The following is a 27861-nucleotide window of genomic DNA, read 5'->3' as shown; positions in this document are numbered from 1 at the left end:
GCTACTGACTTAAACTTCTGTCACCACTGGTACAAGCCCACAGTGAACATTGCTATCTCTAGTGGCAATAACGTAAACAACTCTTTTCAGGTCGGAGACTATGTTACGATCACTCTTGGTACGGCCGAAAGATGCTGTTGACCCACCTTAACAAGGTCGGAAAGGGGGCGACATTGCCCAAGGATGAAACCTCCAGATACCACTCTAAGGTAAGCTAGGCTATGAAAGGCTGGGTCAGCTAGAAAAGTTAACAAAGGAGACGTCAACTCCTGCCCCTCTATATGTACATATACTTCAGCTTTTTTTTTTGGTAGCAGTCATTTTATTCGTTGAGAACTTTTTCAGTATTTACTCTACTGTCAACAAAAATTATACTGTAATAGCTCGTGCTAATAGTTTAGAGCTTTATAACAAACAACCCACAGAATATATATAAAAAAGTTCAAAATTCTAAAAATGTCTAGGACTGTAAACCAGCTACAGCCTTTGACTATAAAAATATTTCAACAAGTTCTAAATGATTTCTAGAAAACCCACAATAGAACATCTCTCTCAACTTCTGTATGGACAAATCCGTGCATAACACATCAAATATGACATACATTGTCTGCATATTTGGAACGTATGCAATTTACACTGTCAAATGATTGAATAAAGTAGATACCAAAAACTATTTCTATTCTAAAAATAATTGAACTTATATGCAAGTACTATACAACTTTGTGAGCTTCAAAAGTCTCTAAAGTACATAAAGTCATCGTTTCCATATACAAAAATACTTTATAAAAAAAATTTTCGAAAGAAGGAACTACTCTTTACAAGTTTTCCTCACAGCTATTTATTAAATTGTGGTGTCCACTTTGAGAGAAAAAAAAAGAAAATATTTAATGTTCACACAACCTTCATAATTCAAATAAAGAATTATAGAGCAAACATAGATACAAATAAAGAACTTGAACTTTCAGTCCAGACATTTTAACAGTATGACATATTTCACCATACCTACTTACTGGTAATTCCTGACTATGTAACTCAATCTTGGGTACTTCTCAAAATATATTTTACAACAAACATAAAAGTTATCTTCTGAGTGAAGATTTTGTTATAGAGAACTACTGTGGAGATTGTTCATTTTGAGGAACTTTGGAGAAACTATGAGTTTGTGTCAGTGGTAAGCTAAGATGTAGATGTAGACTATAGCCAGCCTTAGTAAGTTTATTGAGGATAATTACTGTATTTTCTATTGGAGTTGCTCCTAATTAAGAATTAAGAATGTGTTAAATTGGATGTTCTCATAACAACAATTCTTAGTATCACTTGAACAAAAAAGTTTATTTGACCAGAAAGTTTGTGTTGTTGTGTAGTTTTCAGCTTGAAAAGATATCACAATTTCTCATGAAAGCTGACACTCGAGCTGACTGTCAAGATTCTTGGATGATTCAAATACTTGAGTCTGTAATCCCCTTAGCATTGGATGGTCTGACATTTTATCACTCAGTTATCAGATTAATGTGATTCATCAACAAACAAGTACTACCTCACGCCTGCTATAAGTGCGCTGGTCTGTTCCCTTTGTCTTGCCTATAAGTCCTGCCTACTGAGTCTCACATTCTATAAACAAAGCCACGAACTGCTTTGTTTTCACTTAAAATATCTATACAAATTAATCGTTACATTGAATTACACAAAGGTTGCTGCTGGAGCTGAGAGGTGGTTCTTTAATTCTTGTACTATATCGAGACGCCTAATGTGGTGTTCTTTAAGTGTCTTACAAAAGTCATACACCTTCAATTCTGGATCTGACGACTTGAGAAATTGTAATGTTTTACTCCCTGCTTCTTGGTCGCTCTCCAAGTCATCAATGGCAAGTTGATTCATTCCATACTTATGTGCCACCTGCCACCATCCACCTAAGCCGTACTTCTTTTGACTCAATAGGCGCCCAACTTTCTCATAGGTTTGAGAGTCTTGTCCCTGTACATCTGTCAGAGATTTGTATTCTAACAAAGATAAGTAAATTCATTTGAAAAATATACAAAATTATTGCTGTAATTCTTATAATTAAAATAGCTCAAATTATGCTCATCAGTTTTAAATACCTGTGAGTAAAGTTGATATTACTTTTTCTCTTGTGAGACTGAATTAAACTAAACATGCTACATGCTTAAGAAAAGAAAACAACAACAAAAACAAATGCTTGCCCTAAACCAACAACACAGTGTAGCAAAACGTACATTATTTTAAAACTCAAGTTGTAAGCATATACAAGAGAACTTTCACACCAATACATAGAAGCTGTGCAATTACCATAATATTTATAGCACTTTTGTTTCATTAATGATTCTATTGTGGTTTACACTATATGTACATAACTGACTGCAATTCATCAACTGAGCACTTTCTAATGATCCCAAAAAAGACAAAACATAATTATATTGAGCTAATACACTCTCAACTATAAAACACTTGAGATTGCTATATCCAAATACTTACTTGTTCCATCTCTTAATTTAGGGTTTTTACAGTATACTTATTAAAAACCTCAATTATTACTAATATACCTAACTAGTCCTTCCCCTCCCTTTACCATAGAAGCAAAACTTGCTGACAGCTATGAAACTAAGCAGAGCTGCTGAAATAGGTAACTCATGTACTTACTTGTTCCTTTACCTGGAGTCACATCAAGGTATACTGCATCTGACTCCACAAAAGCACCATCCTGACAACTCACACAACATTTGTAACAACCAAAGTCACCCATTTTAACAGATTTTAGTTGCAATACAGCTTCATTATTCTTTTCTGGTGAACGAAGCTGTGTTCCATCTTTGAACCACTGATAGGTCAGTCTGCTGTTGGCCTTGCATTTAAATTCAAACTCCACGTTTGTGCCTGTTTTTACCTTTTGAGATTCTGGTTGCTGTATGATTGTTATTGGCCAAGTAGCTCCTAACCCAGAATAAATTCAAACTGTGCATAACTTATCTAATTGCAAAGATAGAATTCACACTTTAATGACAAATAAATATTAATAAATATTAAAAAACCAATAAACACTTGTGGGACAGAAAATAGAATCCAACAGTCAGAGATTCAATCTTGGAATAAAGGCTCAAGCAACTTTTGATCAAGGATCCTTTGTGAAGGGAGTGGAAGGCAAAGTAACTTAAATTGTACAAATTAAAAAAAAGGAAATTGCAAGTGAATGATGTTGCATTAAATCACAGCCTCTTAAAATCCCACAAAGCATATCATAAATAATTAGAGAGTTCTGGATATTCTAATTGTCTTGTCAAACAATATCTTACCTTGTTCTAATTCATCCACATGCTAAAAGAGATATTAAAAGAGTAAATTTAGCAAACTTTCATTTAAAAGTTAATCTTTCAATAGCTGTAATTGATTAAGTCAACCAAGAGCAGCTTAAAGTTTACATCTACCACATAGTGTCAGTTTGTTATTCTAAATCTCACATGACTGTACAGTGTACAGATAGTTCATAGATAATGAATAATATGATTCTAAGATTATTATGTGATATAGAATTTGCAATTTGTAACTGCACCTCTTCTACATGTATGTTAGCCACCAAGTTACGTGTATCCATCCCTTTTTGAGTTTTGAATGCTTTACTTAAAGTTCCTGTGAGGCTTGATATTGATGACTTTCTACTGCTGTTGCCACCTCTACTTGCATCATCTCCTAAGAAATGAAGATTTGTAGTAGATCATGCTTAAATCAGAATTTTTTTACTTCTACAGGCAGTTCTAGATGAAAATTTAGGATATAAATATAAGTTATTTACCCAGTGGAAGGTTCTTATGAGGAAAAATTTTAGTGGGGGTTTTCAGCTGTACTCAAGACCAAGGTTTTTCCCCATATGAACCAGCCTTGACCAATAATTAACTTATTCAGTTTTCTGCTAGTTTGCTTTTTTCCCCTTTGCTATGAATGGTACACTAGGAAAAGCAGGAATGGCTCTAAGTGAGCAATGAGCCCATCAGATTTGATTATTTAAGATTCCAGCCCACTGCGATGCTTCAGAAAGAATTAGTTTTCATTACTGTTCATCTTAACCCATTATAATTTCATTCCTAGAAATGATCAAGTGATACATACTTAATAGTCCACTTTACAGTTGCACTTTTAACATGTTATACAGCAGGAATGTAGGGAAATTGAGAACAAAGAAATAACCATGTTGGGGATATTGTCTTTATATGACTGCAAGAAATGTATTGCCATCCATTTGGGGAAATTACCTTTAGTTACAATCCTAGTGGAAAAGGGCTCACTTGTGCAGCACAAAATTATAAATCATGTTCACAGGCTGGAATAAATAAATCTTTCTATGTGACATTGCATTTACATTTCATAATGATCAATTATGATTGCAAGGTTCACTAAGGCATTATTTTTATCAAAATTCCTTTCTTATTATACTAAACTACATCATGCACATGTAGCAAAAACATTTTTGATTATGAAAGCCATTGTGTCAAACGCTCTGAAATTATACTTTTCTCCTCTGACATCACCACAATACATTGAATAATTACCACTTTTCTGAGAATCCCTACTGAGCGAACGATTTAAAGAATGCTTTCGACCACTGCCACTTTTAGGACATCTAACTTCAGCACCAGAAACTGAGTCAGCACTTGTTTCATGTTGCACATTATTGGGTGTTATAGTTGCAACTTCTGAGACACCAGGCTCAGGCACAGAAGGAGCCCTTCTAATTTCTTGATCTTGACTGGAACTAACCAGAGTGTCTACATTCTGGAATGCTATTAAGTTGAATAATTTAGTCAGTACTGATTATCTACTGTCTAATGAGTGCATATTAGTATAATGTTACTCTCTGTCTGTACAAAAAGTTTTTAGATTTTAATCAAATTCAGTCATAACACCCTTACACTACAGGAACAAAACAACATACTACTACATCAACTAAAACATTTCCATGATATCTAGTACATAGGACAATTTTCAACTGAGTGTTGAAAGTAATCCATGACTGATTAATGGGGGAGAGGGGCATGATGCATAATGTGTTCAGATTGATTACCACAATTCACATCACTTCCTGCTACATTTATCTAAGCTCTTATTTGCAAAGAAAGCCACAAAGCACATGCCTGAGATTTCTTCATCTCCATTGACACATGTACCTCTGGCACTAGCATCAACAGTTTGTCCTTGTATGTCTCTGAGAGGTACAGTTGCTGCATTATATTGTGATTCTGGTACTGCACCCTCACTTGCATAATTTTGGGCAGCTAAAAGAAATCATTATCATGATAACAGTTACCATTTATAAAAACAACCCAGAAAAAGTTGCTTCCCCTATACTTCTGAATTACAAAATACCCAGGACACTACCTGTACATGTTTTTCTCAAAAAGCTACTGTTCATAGTCATAGTAAACACATAACATGTACTAGCTATTTTATAACACTGACAATCTGTAGTTTTTGTTGAGTAATTGACTTAGTAACCCATGCAGGATGTTGGCAGAAAAATCAGTCTCAGATAGTTTGTAAATCTATTTAAATGATTAAACTCAACTTGTTTTCTCCCACTCATGTTACTAGACCAGTAAAAAAAGGAAACCAACTCTATTTCAAAATTGTAGAGATACACTTCTCACATAATCATGCTCAACTTACAATTAATCCGACAATTCCTATTTTCTCTCTTTCTTCTTTTGCGGCAATATAATATCACTGCAGATAACACTCCTGCCAAGACAATTGCTGTACCAACCACAATTAAAATAATTACAGTTGTCTGTGATAGCTTGCTATTATTTGAAGTATCTGATCCATGTTTGCCTCCTGTTGGTGCAGGTGGTGGAGGAGCACAATCCTTGTCAGGTCGAGGGGCACAAGAATTTTTGGATTCAGTTAAGCCTTGTTCTTTACACCCAGATATCTCCTCATCTTGTTCATCCAAGCAACAGTGGGAACATTTCTGACAGCTGTGAGTGCCATCCTTTTTGCTGAAATAAAATCCTTTCTTACAAGTTCCACTGCAGACAGTATCTGATGTGCTGTTACATGGCACAGCAACTTTTTCATTTTCAACACACTCATGACAAACATAACAAGAAGAACTGTCATACTTGTCACTGAATTTCCCTGATTCACAGGGTTTACAATCAATTATGTCAACTTGGTATACTATGTGAGTTCCACATTTTGGCACAAGCCCTCGACCCTCCTGGCATTTTGCACAAGGGAAACATTTCCCCCCTGGATAACCAGTGATAGGATACTCATCAGGGCCACATAAACCATGTGTGGAGACAACCTGCAAAAACATAGTAATAAAACTCATTGATTTCCAAGACATCATAATTAACTTGTATGAAGCCATCATGCATCCATTAGGAATGGCAGGGAGACCACTTAATACAGGTTGACCAGCAAATGACTTGAATGTGTGATATGTTCATGCAAAATATTCATCTTAATAGTCCAAAGAAGAAAGATAATTTGCAATGCATTGAGGACATTTGAACTCAAATGAGTAAAACTGGTTCCCCAGAGATAAACAAGGACTAAATTAGACTTAACTCTTTAACTCCCATGAGTGACCAAGAGAGAATTTTTCCTCACAATATCAATGCAATATCAACCAGATAAGTTATGAGAATAAAGAAAAATTTCAATTTGGGGATAATAAGCTACTTCGATACTGAATTCTCTGAATAACATTATAAGCATTGTACTGTTGATGGTAAGGAGAATTACAAATTTGATCTGGGAGTTAAAGGGTTAACCCTTTGTTCCCCAAGATCTGATTTTCAGTTCTTCCCTCTAGCTGCCACACATTTCCTTGTATGTAAGTTACCAGAATTTGGCACTAGATCAAGATAACAACTTCTACCTGATAAGTTTGAGTATTTTCATAACCTGTTTGCTGGTTAATGAATGGATATTATAGGGAAAGCAATATGTTAATCACCATTGGGAGTTAAAAGGTTAAGAGATTATTCTTCATTTTCTTTTAGTGGTTAAGCTTTAAGTGACTGTTCAATACAGGTGGAAGACAATACAAACAGCCCCTTGTTACTTAGTCAGGGATGACTACAACTGCTAGATAGAAGTGACTGCCTAATAGAGGTGAAAATTACAATACTTTTAGAGTAAGGGGTAAAAATTTGATAAAGGGGTAAGTTTCTAAAGAAACTGTGGTGCTGTGTCAGTGGGAGAGCACGAAGGACTAATGCTCGAAATGTCAGCTTTTTTACCCTTTACTGTGGCTAACTTACATTTTCAACTCAGTTGTTAACACTAAATTACCTGCAAAAATTTTGATACTTTGACAACTGACTGCCTAATACAGAGTGACCACTTAATACAGTGCCTCTTAGTTACTACAGGACTGGTTCAACTGTTACTGCTAAATAGTGGTGATTGTAGAAATGTGATTGTGTAATTGGGTTGCTTCAGGACTGCATCTTCAACCCTTTACACTCTGGCTAACAAAAATTAAGCTTACTGGAGCCTCTATGGTTCAGCTACAGAGAACCAAAGTACAGAATCTTTAAGTCTTGGGTAATTTTGTTTTATCAGCTGAGTTGATATAATGTAAATTGACCACCATTACGAGTTTCAAAGCTGACAAAGGGCTAACACTCGCAACATCAGCTTTTAAACTCTTTACAAGGGCCAATTCATGTTACCAACTCAATTGATAATACTTAATTACCCTGTTATACTCTCCCACCGATGCAGCACCACAGTTTCTTAAAATAAAGTCACTTCATGTAAGGTAATTTCAATACCAGAATACTAATTTTTGTACTGGCCACCCCATAATTTTAGATGCATATGAACAAGAAAAAGCAGGTAATAAAAATATTCTGATAATACCTATGATACCAAATTATTGTCTCACCTGCTGGGATTACTAGTTTAAATTAAAAACAAAAAACAAAAAACAAAAAAAAACAAAAAACAAAAACAAAAACAAAATAAAAAACGACATTGATAAACTTTGAACCTTGAATAAAAAGACCACGATCCGCACAAATCAAACGCTGGGCAAATTCACTGGATCAAATCTGAACCCGGCTCTTTGGGGAAGTAAAGGGCCATTTTAAGTACATCACTAAGCAAATTATTCTAAGGAAAGTGGAGTCACGCAATGTAAGTTTTTCCTCACGAAAACAATATATAATTATTCATGGCCAAAATATTATATCATGGCCAAAATATTATATCATGGCCAAAATATTATATTAAAAACTTGCGACATTAGTTTCGATTAGCAATGCATGTTTTTGTAACATTACGCATAATATCACAACGAGTAGACAGAACAATCTACAAACTATCATCGCTTTTGCAATCCGCGCGTAGGATCATAACTTTTTTATTCTCTGCAATATTCCCGTGGAAAATTCAAAGTCTCACTCATTCACTAAATGTAATAAACGAAGTGTCTTGATTGAGGGCTTCAGTGTGTAAAATAGTGGTCAAACTCGGTTACTACGCGAATAATCAAGAAAGTACGGCTTCAAAGACGCTAATGTGTGGACACTGGTGTGTGACACTAAATTTAGTAATTGAGTTTGCGTTTCCAGTGGTAATGGCAGTATAGCTTAATTCTTCTTACCCTTCAATTTAGGAACAGTGTTAGATTGCTTTACAAATAGTATTGTTTGCTATCATACTGTATACCTAGCTATAAACAAAAACACAGCTGTTTTACTCACCAAATAACTACTAAAGATCTGCAGGAACAAAGTTGGTTGCATAGCAATCGTCATGACGCTCAGAGCCTGAAATGACATGTACGAGACAAAATTATTGGTTGTTACAATCAAGCATTCTGTGGTGATCTTAGCCAAACCGCGCGCGCGATCTGTTGAAAGACAATTAACACCGATCTTTGATGATCAATCTTCATCCAATTCATCGCCGGAAATTGGCCAATTTCTATTAAAGCTTGGCAAGCAGAGAAGCTACAACTTTCCGCTTTGATCGTGGCATTATACGATATCACTTAGTGATCGCTATCGCCGTAAGGGCTTCAAAAGTAATGTCAGAGTTACCTGAGTAGATTCGCTGCATACATGGCGATCACTGTTTCATCGAAAAAGATATCCAATGAATCTTTTCTCCTGAAAGCCGCGTTTGAACAAAAAGTTGTAGGTCGCAAGCTAAATAACTTTGATTTTTCGCTGATCTGCAAAAATTTAAACCTAAACTCAGTGCGTCATAGTTACGTCACAGTGCGTCACATGATGCAGAGAAATAAAATGATGCGAAACAAAACCCTTGGCCAAATGTTATCAATAGACATGCTTTAAAAAAACAATATTTGCTACGATCATCAGACTAGGACTGGAAATATGATAGAACTCGCAGATAGCCACCCTCGAACATTTCAGTTGTGTAAGAGTTTTAGTATTAATCATGGTGACTGTTACAATGACAGTTTTGTAAACGAGGGGAACCTTTTTCATTTTCACATTATTGTCCTAAGAAAAGTTGTGGTCTAAAAAGAATCCAGTGGAAAGGAGGCAAGGGCGAGTTTCTTTGACAATTGAGTGTCGAACTCGATCTACAGTGCATTGATTTTGCTAAAGAGAATTTGCTTCAAGGCTCAACAACGGATGTAAAACTAAACCCAATTACACTCGGCTATCGTAGTTTCCCGCGCTCAGGATGGGTTACCTGTGTGAGTTTTCTTTTTCTTTGTTCTGGTTGGTGAAAGTTGAGCAAATCAAGGATCAATATTTGCTATATCTGTACCCTCTGGATACGAGCGGCTAGCAACCCTAAGTAATGTTGACTTATCTGACACGTCTATCCTAAGCAGAGTCACTTACGATTTTCCTGATTTTTCTAGGAATATTGATGACTAATCTGCTCACAGGTCGGCGGCTCAGTCGCTAATGGGCGGAATTTTGTCATCTGTTCATACTGGCCCTGGTATATAAAATCTAAGCTCGGTGATTGCCAATATGAACAAGACGGAATCTTTTTACTCCCAGTAATCAAGTTGGATTGTTTATTAAAAAAAGAGAAAAAAAGGTTCTGAGCCGGTCGCCTGCCTCTTCATATGGAACATTGAAGTGATTATAGAGCAAATAGTGTTGAGGCAAGATTTGGAAACCGCGAGCAAGTCACTCTGACTGCGGGGTCAAAGAAAGAGGCCGATAAGTTCAAAACTTTTGGAAAATATTGCGAAACTCTATTAACCATTAACTGAGTGAGTACTCAACTTCATTATATCAGTATCGTGTTTCTACCTGGAGATCGAATGGAGCTAAAATTAACATTACATCTATAGCGCTTCCTGTGTTCACTTGAAGACTACACGCATCAATTTTGGCTAAATGTTTTAGCTGAAACAACCAAACGAAGTTCTTATCTGCTGATAGATTGCTAGGTAAGTTCTGATATCCTCTTGGAGCTGGTGCAATTGGGGATCCAGGTCAGGTTCCAATCGATCGAGTAACACTTTGTTGTGATCGCGTTGTTTTGCTCTATCATGTCCGCATCACATGCCATCAGTGTTTATAGCGACTAGGTTCCTGCGCTAGGTCAGGTAACACTTGATAAAAAGAAACGTTGATGCAATACTTTATAGCTTATTAGTGATGAATTCTTATTTCAGTCCTGTGGGTACAAGAACTTATTTAAGCGCTAGGTGCTTATGGTGCTAGGTTCAGATGAAGAGATAAGCGTCAATCACGAACGCTTTCGAAGGAAGACAATAGGAACAAAGCGGCTAGAGATACACCGTCACCAAACGCAAAACTACATGAATTTAGTGTCAATTAAGAGCAAACTGGCAGGTTTTATTCTGCTTGTAACGCTGTAGTCATTGAAAGCTTTCGATAGTCTCGATGCTTCTGTCATCTTATGCAAATGCAGATGGAAAATATTCGAGCATGCTTGTTCATTGCGCCGAAGAGATTTACCCGCAGCCGCTATAACCTGACTTAGTCCGCCGCGCGAGTGAAAGAAACGGACGAGAAAATTGGCGCCAAAAGAAGCCGAACCCGAAGCAAGCGTTCTTTTTGCTGATTTCTTTTCACGCTGGTGACACAAAAAGCTGGGAAGTGAGAAACTTCTCGTGTCAGTCGGATCGCGAACAAGCAACATTTAATGTAGAAATTGAGGGGATCTAAACTAAAGTTGTAGAAGTTGAAGTCAGGGAGAGAGGACCTGGTAGTGTGGCGGAATTTAATCAAGACAATAGATCAATTGAAAGGCTTTCTGTTTATTCACTGTGTCGTTTAAATGATCAGAAAAGGCACTGCATATCGTGACATCTAATTGCTCCGAAGAGGGGATAATTAATGCACGAAACGTCAGCTTTTCAAAATTTCGCTGCTCAACTTGTGGTTGATAATCAAATAATTTTATTTTGCAAAAAATGACTTGGAACGAAAAGCAACGAAAGGCTGACTGAACAGGTGGTTATCGATCTACAAGTGAATTCCACCCCTCGCGAATCAGTAAAATGCTGAACCATCACAAGTTTTTACATCTGATAAGATAACCTCCGGCTTTTAGCTTTGATGAACTCTTCTCCGGACAATTCACCATTACAAAATTATCCTCTTCATTTGCGAAAGTTTATAGTGACGTGTCTCTCCGAAGCATCAAAGAAGAGAACATGATGAGAGACCACGTTTACCCACAATTTCCGGAGGAAAAAAGGTCAAGTAGGCCTCCCATCAATTTATTTGACTTGACTCCAACTCAGTCGTACGGTTTATCACACTTTCAGTTGATAATTCTTCAATTTTTTTCCATCCCGTCACGTAGTTAGGTTGTCGCATTTTAGCAATTTTTGTCGTGTTCTCACCATATTTCCCTCATTATAACACGAGTGAATTAAGAGAAAGCGCTCCATTAGATATGTAAATTCTATAATTCATTGAGAAGTTTTCCTTTCTAGGATATCCCAGACATGGCCCGAGGTTTGAAGGCTTTCCGCACACTCTCTATTTTGACTTGAAGTTATGCGCTGCTTCGGATGGTTGCATTGTGGTATCTGGATTTTAATAATCACGTGTGTCGTGTTCTTAAGCATAGAGACAGGTACGTTGAAATAAAACTAGAACTTCGAGGCGAGGGGGTACATTTTGAGGAAGACTGGGAAACTAGTCGGAGGACAAAGGAAATGCATTATAGAAAATGGCCGCCGCAAATTGCATCTTCTTGATACTAAGCTACGCATTAATTTAAACCCTAAGTTCAATTCCGGGCACAGTTTCTCACTCCCCTCTCTCACAATTACTGAAATTTGGTGACTTATTTTTTCCCAGATATCATCCAAATATCATGACTACATCTAAAAACTTCAAAAGAAATCTTCTCAAATTATTTTACTTGTCGAAAGTCGCACATGGAATTGAAGGAAAATCACAAGGAGGATGTTAAGCTTTGAAAGTCTTTCCCAACGAAAAAGTAGTCAAAAGCATATTAGAACAACAGACCAATATTCGGATTTCCAAACAGACTCCATGTTAAATGTAAGAGTTGATCTTGTTTTTCCCTTAATTTAGACGCAGAGGAGCGACCAAATGCTTCATGTTTCAATAACACAGTATGCTTTTGTAACGAAGGATTCAGTGGAAATGGATTCAACTGTAGCGATGTAGACGAGTGTGCCTCATCAGCTCATCAGTGCAATATTTCTGCAAACTGTATTAATACTCTTGGTTCCTACAGATGTAACTGTTCAGCAGGGTTTCTCGCTCATGATAATTCTTGTATTGATGTCGATGAGTGTGCGCAAAAGTTACATAGCTGTGATGCGCATGCCTCATGCTTAAACACTGCCGGATCTTACAATTGCAGTTGCCACCAAGGATACACAGGTGATGGATTTAATTGTAATGATACGGACGCGTGCGCATTGGAGGTCGACAAGTGTCACTCAAATGCAACCTGTTTAAATTATCAGGGATCCTTTAAGTGCTCTTGTAAAACAGGATTTACCGGAAATGGTTCTAACTGTGAAGATGTCGACGAGTGCTTGCTGAATACAGATTCAGGTTTGACTGGAAATAAATCCAACTATACCGATGTCAACAACAGTCATACAAAAATCGATAAATGCCATTCCGATGCAACTTGCACCAACACGCCTGGCTCCTTCCGATGTATTTGTAAAACAGGATATACAGGTAATGGTGTTGACTGTGCGGATATCAACGAATGTGAACGTGGAGAACATAATTGTCATGTTAATTCTATTTGTGTGAACTCAAATGGGTCGCACAGCTGTATTTGCTCACCGGGCTTCAATGGAAACGGCTTGGATTGCGATGACATTAATGAATGTACCCAAAACGGTTATCACTGCGGTGAAAACGCGAAGTGTCTGAACACACCAGGGTCTTACAAATGCAAATGCGATAAAGGTTTTTATGAGAGCGGAAACTCTTGTCAACCTCACCACAATTGTGTGTCAAGCTCGGATTGTTCCAAAAACGCAAATTGTACAGAATTAAACGGATCCTACATCTGCCAGTGTAAAAGTGGATTCCTTGGAGACGGATACAACTGCACAGGTATTTGTCATAAGAGCACGCGTGGTAATGAACACTTGTTCCACCTGTGCACCAATCTCGTTCCCAGGTGTCATGCTCTTTTTATCCCTTGTGGGCGGAGACCCCACCCGCAAGGGATTAGGGATACGTGACCTCTGAGAATGAGATTGCGCGTGCCCTTAACCATCCGCGCATGCTTATTCTGTTAATGGAAGGGACGTTGATCTTTGAAAGCACTTTTCGACTGAGAGTCGTAAAACCCCATAACCAGATAATAATCACCACGGCCAATTAAGACAAAGGAAATAAAACAAGAAATCAGAAACAACTCATTTGAAAAAAACAATCCATGAGCCTTAAGCACGAGAAAATTCGCAAAAGTTAGGGAAAGCTTTCTAAACCAGTCAGCGATTGTAATGAAACGAAACCAGTTTCATGAGGTGATGGTTTGATCTTGCAGTTGTCATTTTTTATCTACATCAGCTGAAGGCCGATCTACACCAAAGACAGCGAAAGCAAGAGTCTCTAAAGTGCAAGCTCAGCGGCAAGTTATTATTGGTTCGGTGTCAGGGGCTGTGGCTTTCATCATTGTTGCGGGAATTATTATCCTTTTTGTCAGGTAGGCAAGGATGATTTTCTGGCAGAATCAATTAGTTTTGGAGGTGTTTTCTTAAGCAAGTTGTCTCCTATTTTTCTAAAAGGGGGTAGGTTGCAAAAGAAACTGTGGTGCTGCGTCGGCAGTGGGGGTATTAAAAAAAACATGGTTTTATTAATCGAGTCATAAATTTTTTGTACGAGTTTCTAAAGCTCACGTTTCGAGCGTTAGCCCCTCGTCATTTGCTCTGACGAAAGTTTCGAGCGTTAGCGCTTTTTACAGCGCAAAAGACGGAGGGCTCCACTCGAAACGTGAGCTTTAGAAACTCTTTACGGAGGCCAATTTACGTTATCAACTCAGTCGATGAAACCAAATTATCATGTTTTGTTACACCGGTCGCTCGCTAGTGATTAGCTGACTTTTTTTAAGAGGTCATCTTTGGCAGCTGGGATTCGTTTTTTAAGAGGCTGTCTCTCTTATTTCCACCCGGTCAATTTTGCGTCAAAAATAATTTTGCCTGAAACTCTGTTAACAGAAAGACTTTACCTAGGAAAGAACTAAATTAGATTTGGTTTGATTCGAAATAATTTTCTGACTGCATTACGGGCCATAATTATTTCCCAGTCCGTAGGGACCGTCGCGACGTCTCGAAAATTGAAAAATAGGCATATTTTGTAACGTTGTAAAATATTTGATTCGCATAGTTAAGCCACAGAATTTATATCAGATTGCTTAAAAACCTTTCTAGTTTGCCAAGAAAGTTAGAATTTTCCCTCTCAACATATTTGAAAAGGCGAATTTTAGCATATTCTGACCACTAGAAATCGCCATCGGCCGATGGCCGAAAATAACCTTGATTTAGACGCTAAGTTTTGGGATTTGGGACCTGGTTGACGATTCTATCCTACACAGCCGTTAAGTTTAGACCTTTATAGGCAAAAATATGCAAAAACCCCTGTACGTTTTCGATTTTTCAAAAGTTATGACCGATTGAATCAGCACATGTACGAGCATTCGCGATTTTTTCGCCTACACCAAAATCGAACCACTGGAGCAGATTTCGTCATAAATACAGCTTACCCGCTTTGCAGCCCGGCTTCATGGCTCACTTCAGAGTTTTTCTAATAACCAAATTGGTGAAATCCATGATAACTTCAACAAATAGCTAGGTATTACCTTCGAAAAGTAGGCGGCATCAATCGTGATTCGTGGTATCAAAACAAATGCCGGAATTGGCCACATTTCGCGGTGAATCACCCATTTAACATCGCTGCAGAGCTGAATTTTTTCCAAAATCAGAATATAAACTCTCCATGTCTGGAAGCTGAGGGAGAAATGAAGGTTTTAGGCTTCTGAAGTGAAGAAATAATCGCTTAAATTTAGATCCAGTTCGATGTTATACTGTTCTCACAAAGGTCCGCACAAAAGAGAAGACCGCTGATAGCTTGTGCCGTACGTTGTGCCGTACGTTGTGCCATATGGTTTTGTTTTGTATCCCAAAGTAATATTTGGGCAGAAAAATTTTGGATGAAAAGAATAAATGCTTTTACCTGGAGTTTGATATCATATAATTAATAAATCAATTTCAAATATCCTGAGCTTGCTTCTCTCGGTTCCGCGTCGATTGTGTCCACAGAACAGCAACCTGTCGATAGCCGGAGAAATCGGCTGCCAACGTGTTAAAAACTTGACACATGCTTCCAGACATGGAGAGTTTATATTCTGATTTTGGAAAAAATTCAGCTCTGCAGCGATGTTAAATGGGTGATTCACCGCGAAATGTGGCCAATTCCGGCATTTGTTTTGATACCACGAATCACGATTGATGCCGCCTACTTTTCGAAGGCAATACCTAGCTATTTGTTGAAGTTATCATGGATTTCACCAATTTGGTTATTAGAAAAACTCTGAAGTGAGCCATGAAGCCGGGCTGCAAAGCGGGTAAGCTGTATTTATGGCGAAATCTGCTCCAGTGGTTCGATTTTGGTGTAGGCGAAAAAATCGCGAATGCTCGTACATGTGCTGATTCAAACGGTCATAACTTTTGAAAAATCGAAAACGTACAGGGGTTTTTGCATATTTTTGCCTATAAAGGTCTAAACTTAACGGCTGTGTAGGATAGAATCGTCAACCAGGTCCCAAATCCCAAAACTTAGCGTCTAAATCAAGGTTATTTTCGGCCATCGGCCGATGGCGATTTCTAGTGGTCAGAATATGCTAAAATTCGCCTTTTCAAATATGTTGAGAGGGAAAATTCTAACTTTCTTGGCAAACTAGAAAGGTTTTTAAGCAATCTGATATAAATTCTGTGGCTTAACTATGCGAATCAAATATTTTACAACGTTACAAAATATACCTATTTTTCAATTTTCGAGACGTCGCGACGGTCCCTACGGACTGGGAAATAATTATGGCCCGTAATGCAGTCAGAAAATTATTTCGAATCAAACCAAATCTAATTTAGTTCTTTCCTAGGTAAAGTCTTTCTGTTAACAGAGTTTCAGGCAAAATTATTTTTGACGCAAAATTGACCGGGTGGAAATAAGAGAGACAGCCTCTTAAGGCCTTTGCCAGCGTGGAGAAGTGGAATTAAGATGAGTGTATGGATCGTGGGCTAGAGGGAAACTAGAAAAAAATTGGGTCTAGTAGAGAGGTAGCCATTAATGAATGTTCAAATGTGTTGCTTCAGGGAACTAAATGCTGATTTGTTTTTTTGCAAGTAAAAAAATTTAGCTTTACTCGAAGGAAAACACGCAATGCTGTATCATTTTGCTAAGATGACAAAACATGAAACTGGAAAGATTTAATAAAAAAAGAGTAAGGATTTGTACTGAATGATTAAAAGGACTGACGCAGATAAAAAAGTAGAGGCTGACTTGAACTGATTTTAGGCTCACACTTTGGCTTCGGTCCTTGAAGGGTGTGCACTGAAGACAAATTCATAGGAGCCCTATGCCCACTTTTCCCATACACTAGGCACGACTTCGCGCTCGAGAAATCACTCGAGCGTCGCATAGCACAACCACAGAAGAAACTTGGAAATTTAAAGAGCTGTAGTTTTGATTAGTAAGAAACAACGGGGTTGAGATGTGAATCATGTTATCGTTAGTTCGCTTTAATGTTTTTTATTGACGCTTTTTGCAGATTAAAGTGGAAAAAAGAGAGTAAGCCAATGATTCGTCATGCGAGCACAGTCATGGGCCATATTGACGAAATTATGATGGAAGAACAAACAGACAAAGTGCTCGATTGTGTATCTGTCAGATCCTCTCGTTTCTCCATTCCAAGCCTTCATCTTTCAAGTTTAAGCATAAACAGAATACACAAAGAGGAGGGTCATTTATGACGGCATTGGATATCCTTTTGCTTGCGGCTATTTTAAAAACTTCCTGTTCGTGTAATTTAAATAAAGCGAGTAGAATTGTAAGCAGATAAGTTTTTTCCCGAGTTCAGTCATTCCATTTGAGTTGGATTATCAAATACCCATTGTGCTGCAGTTCCTCTGTGGTAAATATGTCTTTCAATGTTTGAATGATATTTCTCAAGGGCATCATGTATAGTCTAAACAGAAAACCAATTCGTTTTACGACATCTTCAACAGAATTCAATAGTGATATTATCTTTTAATATAATCTAACGCGATCATATCTGATTACCATAACGTACGTTGTTGTGAATGCGAAAGACGAATTTATTACATTCGTTCATCAGTTGCAACCTCCTACATCTTGTTCACCCTTATTCATAATTTATTTTTGCCTCTTCGACTTATTTTTTTTCTTTCTTGCCGATGTGATATTTTGGAATCTATTTTTAACAAAAACAAGTTTTACAAGTGACAAGGAAAGACTCGATGAATGACGTACATTCCTTTATTGCCGCTAATTGTTTCACTTTTCATCTGCTTACGACATCTTCATTGAAGACATGATGTCTTTGTTAGCAGCTATATATAATGACAAACAGGGAAACCTCTTGGTGACCTTTTTTTCCGCGAAAACAACTCTGGCTCTATCTAAAAATAGAAAGGAAAATGAGAAGTTGATGCAGCTGGGATGTATTTTACGGGAGTTACAACTGAAGTTGTAACATGGAAATCCTGGAAAATTTCGCCCAAGCGATTAAGTAGGCAATTGTGCGTATTTCCTGTCCAAGTGTTTGAATATTCATCACGGGACTTTCCCTACGAGCAGGAAACATTTCGAGCGCTCCACACTTCCTCCCAAACCCTTCATTAAGAGAATCTTTTCCAAGTTTAAGTTCAAGAGTAGACCCGCGAAAAGAAAAAGCATACGATCAGATTCGTTTGTGTTTCTTGAGCGTACATCACAATTCACTTCCGGTGTGCGATGTTTACGCCAACAGAATTCGAAACTTCGATTTAGGATTCTAAGTGACTTTCATTTCTTGACGCACGATTTACAGGTGACCATATTACAGACTTTGTTATTTCATTCTTTAATAAAGAGGTTTTCCTATTCAAGGCCAGCCGGTGTTATACATCTATTGTGTCTTTTGTACTTGATTTTCTGGGGTTATTTTTATAGGGGATTTAAGGTTATCAATTGAAAAAACCATACGAAAAGCGAAAGCTTCGATTCTTAGTTCTTTGATCTTTGTCAAAGCCGCAGAAGATCGCTTATCACTGAGCGAAGGGCTCGGATCACTGCCTCCTTCGTTCGCGGTTCGAGACGGTGAAAAGGTATCCCAACCTCTTTGAAGAACATTATAGGTCAACGACTCTGAAAACCTCCCCGAACATTTAGGTTGGACGACTCTACCAGTCATCAAAGTTCTGTTCGACGAACTTAATTTGTATCTTGATTTTAACTTTTAAGCAAACGTTGATAAATATTAAAAGATATGAAAATATACAGGAAGAATTTACAATATTGTCAAAATACTTCATAAGTATGCTATCAAACCAACCACCAAGATATCTTTATTCTCTAATTTTTTTTCCCAGGCCCTTCAATTTTAAATAGAACAAGTTTCAGTTTCTTTTAGCAAGATTTGAGCTTTTCGTTTGACGGTGTGCTCAGCAACTGTCTTTTTCCGTCTCTGTGAAATGATGATATCAGAATATGAAAATAGCCACTGATTGTGCTCGGTCAAGGTTAACAACTCTACAAGAAAGCGAAATATTGAGAAATAACAAGTAATTGGACTGCAGTTTACTTAATTAGGACAATTTTTTGCTTTCCTGGGACATTTTCAGCTCCTGAAAGTTGTGTGTTAGGCTCATATAATCCTCATGGTGTTCCACTTAAAAGAGGAAGTCAAAATTAACAGCGGAAGTCATTCGCTTACTAAGAAATAAACGTACAATGCGTCACTCTCTGCTTCAGTTGCGTTACAGCTTCGTTTCAGAAAATTGATCTGAGATGTTTTATGCTATTTTATGCTAATACTACAAGTCATGACCGCTTGAAGAATTAGATTAAAGACAGTTTAAGCCTTGAAGAACAATTTTTACACGTCGACTACCAACAAGATTAAAAGATTCAATAATATTGTAAGGAAGTGTCTTTATTTATGGGAAAGAACCTAATTTTAACTATTAAAGTACTCAATGAACTCACATGACGTTTCGAAAGTACACTCCCACACGCGGGAAACAAATAGCTTTTAGGTGTGCTGGCTTTTGTATCTCATTTCACTTAGTACTGTTTTCACAGTGCCTGGTGCAGTTATCTAAAGATCTGCCGCAATCTGGTTCGACCGCGATTTCAAATCTGCTGATGCTATGGAGAAAATTAGCATTTTGTTAGTATTGTGCCACCCCTTTTTCTTCCACGACGTAAGTACATTTGATCTAATTTAAAGAAACTCGGAAGTTTACGAGTTAGATTTTTTGGCTGATGACTAACATCAACAACAGTCTCCATGTATAAATATAATTTAGGCTCAAATAAGTACAAAAAAATATAGAAGTAAGTTGCTAAGCATTAGGAAAGGCACGTGGTCTTTTTTCCCGTTTGAGAAACACAATTTTGTAGTCTGTGAAAAAAATCCAAGTTATTACGTCAACTAGTCCACTTTGTCTTCCACGAAACTTCTAGGAATAAGCAACTGTCGACTTACGTACTTTTATTTCCATCATCGAAAAACTTTCCCTTCCACGACGCACATAATTCCTTCAGAATACACGGATTTAGTTCGTATGATTTTAACTGATTTAATTTTCGTTTAAGTACTGTGCTTTATGTAAATCCATAAACTTAATTGTCCTCATTGGATTATCAATGTGGTCAGTCATATTGCCCACAGTTGGGCGAATCTTGTCATAATTTTCGAAGAGTTTCCTAGAGTGGCCTACATATTCGTGATGTTTTCCTTGAAAATTATTGAGGTAGATATTGCTTCTTCGAAGCAGGATTTCAATACCCAGTCGTAGCTTTTAGTTGCACACAATTAAAAATTACAGCGAAGCAAATTATTTTTTTTATAGACTCACTAATGAACTTAGTTAAAGGCTGAAATGCGGGAAAAAAAGACGCTAACCTCAATGTTCTGAATAAAGGCATAGTTTTATAGATTTTAATAATCCTTGCTTGAGAAAAATTTTTTTATTAACACATGAGCAGAAACTGAAAGATTGTCGACGACATGAAATGCAATAAGGATTTTTTCGATCGGTCTCAATAAAGCCGTTTTAGCAGAAAGATTTACCTTCACCACGCTTTTATTAGATGCTCGTTCCCTTCTTTCGCATTTAGCATGCCGTCCTCGCCATGTTGATTTTCATCTAGGTCCTCTTGGCATTCGGTTCATGTACAATACCCTCCCTGTACCATTCCTCGCCTTTCGGAAACGAAAGTTCGGTCCAGTCAAGCCTCCGAAAATATAATACATGTAATACCAACCAGTCTTCCTCCGTGTAACTTGGTCAGTTCTCAAACTCAGTACAGCATTTCTGTAAAATTTCATCCTCTCACGACCTTAATATAAGGCTTATGAGGAGATTTTATAGGTTGACCATCACTTTTCTCTTTGCTTTTCTTAGATCATAGTTGGGGGTGAGATATGCAGCTCTGCTACGTATTATGACCTAAGCACAAAACGCTGTGAACTTTGCCCGGCTTGTGACCCTGGAGAAGAGCACACAAGAAACTGTGGACATAATGAAATGGGGGCGAAGACGGGTCATATGTGTAAAAAGTGTCGTACAGGATTTTTCCAGGACAAGAAATCTACCAGGGGCTGTCCTCGCTGCCAGTCGTGCAGTGATGATGAAGTTCAAATAGAACCATGCACGGCGATTAGCGATACTGTTTGTGCCAATGAATGTCCCAAAGGGTAAGATATTTGACTTAGGTGTCTGATCGTCTGGGTGAGTGTAGTCCTGAGGAGGACTGTTTTCGGTACTAGTGACTGACGCTTCGATTTTTCGGTACTAGTGACTGACGCTTCGATAACCTGAGCGGAAGTCAAACCAGCTCTCCAAAGTCAGTCGTTGAAAATAGGGTAAGATGTGTAATAAAAACAGCGCGCAATACTACCTCAAAAACAGCAACATGCTCTCAGCCCTGTCTAGTCTGAAGCGTCAGCTGTCCTTTTGCCCCAATTTCAAATTGCTATCATAGTTCCTCAGTGTATGATCTTTTTGACGGGTACTCATCGTGGCAAAGGGAAAGTCTCCAATCGTTAAAATAGTGGAAGGGCTCTTTTTAACTCACTCGCGCTATTTGTTATGCATTCCACAAGATTCTGTACAATCTTGTGTTGGGACTCACTGGAGACTAATGATATTGCAGTACCAGGCTTATTATGGGATATCGTGCTGGTTTCTTTATCAGAAATTCTTGTTTTGTCATATCTTGTCATAGGAAATATGAAGTTGATAAAGTATGTCGTCCAATCCCACCTACTACTGTACCGGTGACTACACCAGTTACCTCACCGTCGACCACAGCGACGACAAAACAGGTCTCGAGCCAGAAGACTGAGATAACACTGCCGTCAAAATCGACAACATCAGCCTTTTTTCCGCCAGAACCTAAAAGTGATAATGAACCAGAAGCCTCGCAGAAGGGTAAGTTAACCGGCGCTTAATTTACACCTTAATATCAATAGGCATATTCTCCATACTGTTCTCTATACATTTCCAACAGTGCTGACAAAGAGAAATTGATTTACAATTAAGAACTTCATTGGTTGGTGATCATTTCCTTTATTCTCATTACCTTACTGGTTGCATCACTAGTGTTGTGTCAGGAGAAATTAGATGCTAATCAGTCTTAGAGGTTAAAGGGTTCAATCTACTATCGGTGAGATTTAAATACCTGATATAAGTCAAGAAAGTGGGATTCGCCAGCGTTAACAACAAACACAACTGCCGACAATTACAATCTAAAAAAGGCTCAGTGTGTTACTTATGCAGATCACAATTGAAGATGAAAAAAAAATTGTGAGTAATGTTTGATGAGCGCGCTCATTTGACTAAGGGATCGGTCCTTATTTCTAGTCAGGGGGGGAGGGAAGTGAGAGGATCTTCTTTGTGTTATGATAAAATTTACCTGATCCCCCATAAGGCTCTTTTATATTCTCTTGATTTCCCCCCCCCCCCCCCTTCCACTCATTAGCAGTTATTTAGCAGTCGATTTTCAATAGTCTTCCCTTTATGCTTTGTTGACAACGACTGATCCCATCTCCGTTCTCCCATGTGATCTTAATTTTAAAGTAAAACAGTTTTAAACTTTGAATTTCATAGGAAGTTCCGAAAGGCGCTTTGGTAAACCTGGCTGGTTGGTTTTCTTCTCTCTGATGGGATCCTTGTTGGGCACTGCCTTAACCTTTGTGACATTTCGCAAACGGAAACAAATTACAGCATTGTGTCGTGTGCCTTGCCGTAAGTATCGAGAATTGTCGTCCGATCATGATGTCGAACGTGGTATTTTGTCGGCTCCCCTGACAGTAGAAGATCATTACGCTGAACCGGCAGATCATGGGACAAGTAAGTTACATTAAAAATTGAATTCACCATCAGTTGTTTGTCGTTAGTTAACTGTGACGCGATAGTGGCATGTGCTTTCCGCGTTTGCTGAAAATGCTGCCAGTTGCAAAACATGAAGCCGTTAAAAAGGAAAGGAACACAAACAGATATTAACAACGGTGGAAAACATGTAAAAATGTGATAAAAAAAAGTTATATACCAGAACTTTGCAAATAGTTTCAAAATTAGCTAATCATTCGATCAACTATTTTCCAGACAAAGCTGAACCTTTCTTTCCTAAAGACGACGCTGTATCACCAGCGGCACAGTCATCCTTTCCTTCTTCCGGTGAGTTGTTGTTGTTTTCCTGTCATGAAGTATTACTTCACCATCCAATGAGCTGTAATCTATCGCGAGCAGTATAATTAACTTTGAATTTAAAAAAGTCAGTCAGAGTCATTGTGGGACGAGTTAGTTTCCAGTGTGTCTCGTTTGTAATCCATATTAATTTGTAACCTTTCTTGGTTAGAGCTAAGATATCCTAGGTTCGGACAGACAAAGGAGATCGACGAGGAAAAGCGCCAGTGTGCCTGTTCCATAAATGAACCAGGTAAATCCTATGCATTTCATAATTGTATAACATAAGATATCAGTTATTATTTAACGCCGGGGAAGGAGGGTGGAGGATTTTTGGGGGACTAAGTGGTTTTCAGGGGTTACAGAGAGGGTATCAGTCATGACCAACAGAGCATAAACGCGGAAATATATAAAATTGACTGCCAATCAAATACTTTTCAGAGGGGGGGCCATTAGGATATCATTGAGCCTTATGAGAGGATCAGGTAAATTTTGTTGTGACGCAATCTCGCCTCATCCTCACAGGAAATAAATAATGACCGTTCCCTGAATGCTCTCCATATTCATAGAAATACTCTAAGAGAAGTTGAATCAACTTTCTTTTATCCTCTCTCAACCAATGGATTGAAATTCCAGAATATTTCAAACAAGTTTTCATCTATAAAAAGCAACATATATTACTTTCAGATCTACTCATGGACGAGAAGGGACACTATTCATCCTCCGAAGATCTGCAGTCTTGCCAGCACGGAAGACAAACTCCATCTGGCATAAGTTCCTTAAGCCCTTCAACCCCAGGAGCATCCTCTCGAAAGGGTGCAACACCTGTTTGTGGGGTGTCCACCGAGAACAGTGCCGCAGGATATTCATCGTCTTCTTCGTCACCCTGCTTTCCCTCTCGTGCTTGGTCGCGTGATGCGGTTTACAACTCCTCTTCATCTTCAATAAATGAGACGTCAAGTCCTTCAGGTTGCTTGTCGCCAAATCATTGTTGTCGATTGCCTCGTTCCGCATCAAATTCTCCACGTATGACTCCTCAGGGCCAGTCCACTGATCATTCATGTAGTTGCGTGACATCTTCTACATTTTCCCCTTGTGCAACACCTCAGCGTGGACGGTCGCCTAATCCCCCTTCCATATCAAGTAGCCAGGTCCATTCCAAGTCTTCGGAAGAACCGGAAATCTCCAATCAGAGTAACGATAGTTTTCCGATGAGCATCGAGGCCTGTGATGAGAAGCACAACACGGCACTGAGAAGCGTAAATAGCGGCCCCGCTAAGCAAAACAAAGGCATCAAGGGGAACTCTAATGGATGGAAAAAAGGCAGCAAACCGAAGAAAGATCTGGTTTGTTCCTGTGGACAGGATGTGGATTTTAAAGAAGTTCCTCCGTTAAGTCGAAACCCCACCGAGGCGGTTGCAGACAGAGGGAAAGATCCACGCTTGGTCGGTTACACTGACAAAAGCGCTAACTCTGTCACTGCAGCAAAAATCGGGAAAGAAGTAAAAGATGACGAGACAGCACAGGAAAGCGAAAACGCTAAGAGTACGGGTAAGTTGTCACAAACCTTGTTTACCTTCCTCGCTATCAACCGGAGGGGAAACCTGACAAAGTACTGAGCAAGGCAAGCCCCATGACCCGATGAGTACTAATCGTGGGTGAACTGCAAACAAAAACTTTACGTTGTTGAACATTTAATCTCTGGATTGATGCTAATGGCACTTCATTCTGACAACTTAGCTTAGGCGATGTCTGGCATCCCACATTGCACGCTTCCAGGGGAGGGTATTGCACCTTGTCACTTCGTGTAAATTAAACTGGCGTTGATGAGCCACTTGGGTTGTTAACTTCAGTTCATTCTCGCCATGTAGTCATCACGTGAACTTCTTACTTCAGTCTTAAGATAGGAGGACAGTGATTATTTTCCTTTCCAATAGGCGTTCAAAGAAACTTTAACAGCATATGTCTTCTGACAGACTTTTCTCTTTGTTTCTCTCTTTTAGTCGATGAATGTAAGTACAAAAAGATTTGCCGCAAACACGAAGTCGAGCATCGCTGTCGAGGTATGTAGCTATAGCTTTCCTTTAGATGTCATTTATGTCATTCCAGCCCTTGAAACATCGGACTCGAAATTGATCGTGAGGAATTAGTAAACGCTAAGTTTCATCTTCGATTAACAAGATAGGCTGGCACTTGAACAAGAAAAAAAATAATTTCCCACTAGAAATCGAACTCGAGACCTTTGGATTTTATGAACCGATGCCCCAACATGGAGCTGCAAAGACGTCGATGGCGAGTGGAGCCATGACTGATCCTGGCTGTTTTCAGGATGCATGTCGCAAGTGCATATGAACCCAGAATTGGCCGTTCCACCATAGAATTCTGTTACTCAGTAGAAGAGCATCAGATAGCAATATCCAGAGGATTACATCTTCCTTTATCATCTCGGAGTTCTCTGCCTTAACCCTTTAACTCCCACGAGTGACCAAGACAGAATTTCTTCTTACAATATAAATACAATATCAAACAGACAGGTAATGAGAATAAAGGAAAACATCAATAAGGGAATTATCAATTTATCCAATACCAAATTCTCGAAACTAACATCATGAGAACTATACGGCGGAGAGTAGAGAGAATTTCTATTTAGATCTTGAGAGTGAAAGGGTTAAGAAGGAAAAATATGGACGTGTCGACTCGTTTCTGACGCTTATCACAACCAATAAAGACAGCTCTCATGCTGTTGAAGAACGTAAAGTGATACTTCGTTGTTTTCTTTGATTCCAGATTGTTGCCCACAATCGAGTGATTTATTTTTTTCACTCATCAACAATGACCGGCCCTGCCTCAAAGAACCAATCTGTACAGAGCTTAACAAAAACAACGATTACAGAAACTTGCTTATTTGGACCAGGATGGATGCTGAAATGAAAGAGACGTTTGAAGGAAGTCAAAATCCGGCGGAGCGTGTCTTAGACAGACTGAAGGCTCGGCGTCCAAAGCTGACGCTTGAGGAATTTCAGGATATGCTAGCCAAAATTAAACGCAATGATATAGCACACATTATACATACCCACCATTTTACATGTAATCTTTGTAGGAAAAATAGTTTCGATTCAAGGAGTTAGGTTATTAGATGACCATTTAGGGCTGGACAATTTTTTAACAGTTTTTAGTTAGCTGTACCGACACCAAAAACAAAGAGGCATAGAGTGCTTCTCAATTAATTGTTGAACGCAATCCGTGATTGCATTGGTTTTGATTAACAAAGCTTTGTAATTAGTGTAGAAAACTTTGTTCACCCTCTCAACCAATCAGATCCAAGCAAGAACTGATTTCGATTCAGTCACTTCCGCCTCTCAGCGTTTCAGTTTAATTGCATGTTGAAATATTAAGCTTTGAATTCCTTCAACTGAAAATATTTCTTGGCCTGGTTGATAGTTCAATGGTATTTATTTACGGCAGTCAAGTGAAATGCGTTCTACCTCGGCCGATGAGAAAAAATTGAGGAAATATATGACACTGACGCTTGTACAGGAGAAGATCCAGACCCATCTTTGGATTTGATCAGTTGAGAAGTTTTCATTTACTTTATTAGCCAATTCTCAGTTAACTTTAACTAACTTGATAATCAAGCATTCTGAAAAAAACGAGATAAAAAAATGTATTTTACCTATTATATGCTTTCTAAGTGCGTAAGCTCGGTACTTAATTTTCAGTAAGACATATTTTAAAGATACCTCCACTTTTTTACATTTAATAGGTTTGCTAAAGAAATGTTGATGCCGCCTTTAAAAAGTTTTAATTCATCGCGTTACTGGGTAAAGTCGTTTATATTTAACGGTAGATCGTAGCATGAAAACGATAGAAAATTAAAAACCTTCTGTACGATAACCAAGTAATTATTGTTTTGACTTCAAATCAAAATGCTTTAACCGTTGTTGACTGCCACCCTCTAACCAGGTCCATGCTCCACATAACTCTTTCCCACCGCTCTCGACTCAGGCGGTGAAGCCTGTATCTCGCCAACAGTTTTAACGCAACCAAAAAGGCTCATCCCAGAACTCGCGCAGACAACGAGACTTGAAAAAAAGTCTTAGGCTAGACTGGTTTTGCGCCTGAGAGCTAAGCGACAAACTGCATCTTTGGTGGGAATTGAAACGAAGCAAACCTGATGACTTATAGTCTGAGATGATCACTTCTGATTTTTCTTTCTAATAACTGACAGCCTGCCACTGTCACCGATCCATTAATGGCCGAAAGAAACTTTAGAATTGGAGAAACTTTGTAATGTTTTATAGTTTTTGATCTTCATAGTCTAACTTGATGATCTCTGATGCATGCTCGAAAAATTGTACTGCTTTCTCAAAGATGAACTAAAAGGTTAATTGTTGCCAAGGGAGTTAAAAATGCATTTTGTGATCTCTATAAATGGTCTCTAT

The 27861-nt window shown here is 38.3% G+C and overlaps 3 protein-coding genes across 4 annotated transcripts; 2 read left to right on the top strand and 1 right to left on the bottom strand.

Annotated features, from left to right (window-relative positions):
- Positions 1–305: 305 nt before the first annotated feature.
- LOC131794886 (uncharacterized) lies at positions 306–9208 on the bottom strand. The gene is made up of 9 exons (XM_066161633.1): positions 9069–9208; positions 8730–8795; positions 5674–6316; positions 5142–5282; positions 4560–4790; positions 3566–3702; positions 3309–3330; positions 2659–2949; positions 306–2000 (listed from the first exon to the last, which is right to left on the bottom strand). The coding sequence occupies exons 2-9, from the start codon at positions 8781–8783 to the stop codon at positions 1681–1683; spliced, it is 1839 nt and encodes a 612-aa protein (XP_066017730.1). The 5' UTR covers positions 8784–8795; positions 9069–9208; the 3' UTR covers positions 306–1680.
- A 682-nt stretch (positions 9209–9890) lies between these two features.
- On the top strand, positions 9891–17562 carry LOC131794820 (fibulin-2). Its single transcript, XM_059112384.2, has 5 exons — positions 9891–10411; positions 11933–12075; positions 12543–13553; positions 14016–14151; positions 17272–17562. Exons 2-5 carry the CDS (start codon positions 11997–11999, stop codon positions 17471–17473), a joined length of 1428 nt encoding a protein of 475 aa, XP_058968367.2. The 5' UTR covers positions 9891–10411; positions 11933–11996; the 3' UTR covers positions 17474–17562.
- Positions 17537–27313, top strand: LOC131794821 (uncharacterized). 2 transcript variants are annotated; one of them, XM_066161169.1, is made up of 9 exons: positions 17537–17634; positions 21134–21426; positions 21957–22162; positions 22841–23083; positions 23339–23410; positions 23592–23672; positions 24107–24970; positions 25423–25482; positions 26207–27313. In XM_066161169.1, exons 2-9 carry the CDS (start codon positions 21257–21259, stop codon positions 26545–26547), a joined length of 2037 nt encoding a protein of 678 aa, XP_066017266.1. In that variant the 5' UTR covers positions 17537–17634; positions 21134–21256; the 3' UTR covers positions 26548–27313. The 2 variants fall into 2 exon arrangements, with proteins under 2 accessions (XP_066017266.1, XP_058968368.2); XM_059112385.2 differs by lacking the exon at positions 17537–17634 and adding an exon at positions 19800–19927.
- Positions 27314–27861: the final 548 nt, after the last annotated feature.

This window comes from Pocillopora verrucosa, chromosome 14, assembly GCF_036669915.1.
Source record: "Pocillopora verrucosa isolate sample1 chromosome 14, ASM3666991v2, whole genome shotgun sequence".
Lineage (NCBI taxonomy): Eukaryota > Metazoa > Cnidaria > Anthozoa > Scleractinia > Pocilloporidae > Pocillopora > Pocillopora verrucosa.
The sequence above is the reverse complement of the archived record's forward strand: the minus strand, read 5'-3'. Positions and strand labels throughout refer to the sequence as shown.

Coding starts and splice junctions, on each gene's coding strand:
- LOC131794821 (XM_059112385.2), top strand. CDS start 19,874: ATGGAGAAAATTAGCATTTTGTTAGTATTGTGCCACCCCTTTTTCTTC. Junction 23,411..23,591: donor GTCATCCTTTCCTTCTTCCG/GTGAGTTGTTGT, acceptor TTTCTTGGTTAG/AGCTAAGATATCCTAGGTTC. Junction 23,673..24,106: donor CTGTTCCATAAATGAACCAG/GTAAATCCTATG, acceptor TATTACTTTCAG/ATCTACTCATGGACGAGAAG.
- LOC131794886 (XM_066161633.1), bottom strand. CDS start 8,783: ATGACGATTGCTATGCAACCAACTTTGTTCCTGCAGATCTTTAGTAGT. Junction 4,791..5,141: donor TGGAGATGAAGAAATCTCAG/GCATGTGCTTTG, acceptor TCAACTTAATAG/CATTCCAGAATGTAGACACT. Junction 2,001..2,658: donor GACTCCAGGTAAAGGAACAA/GTAAGTACATGA, acceptor TATCTTTGTTAG/AATACAAATCTCTGACAGAT.
- LOC131794820 (XM_059112384.2), top strand. CDS start 11,997: ATGCGCTGCTTCGGATGGTTGCATTGTGGTATCTGGATTTTAATAATC. Junction 12,076..12,542: donor GTTCTTAAGCATAGAGACAG/GTACGTTGAAAT, acceptor CCCTTAATTTAG/ACGCAGAGGAGCGACCAAAT. Junction 13,554..14,015: donor AGACGGATACAACTGCACAG/GTATTTGTCATA, acceptor TATCTACATCAG/CTGAAGGCCGATCTACACCA.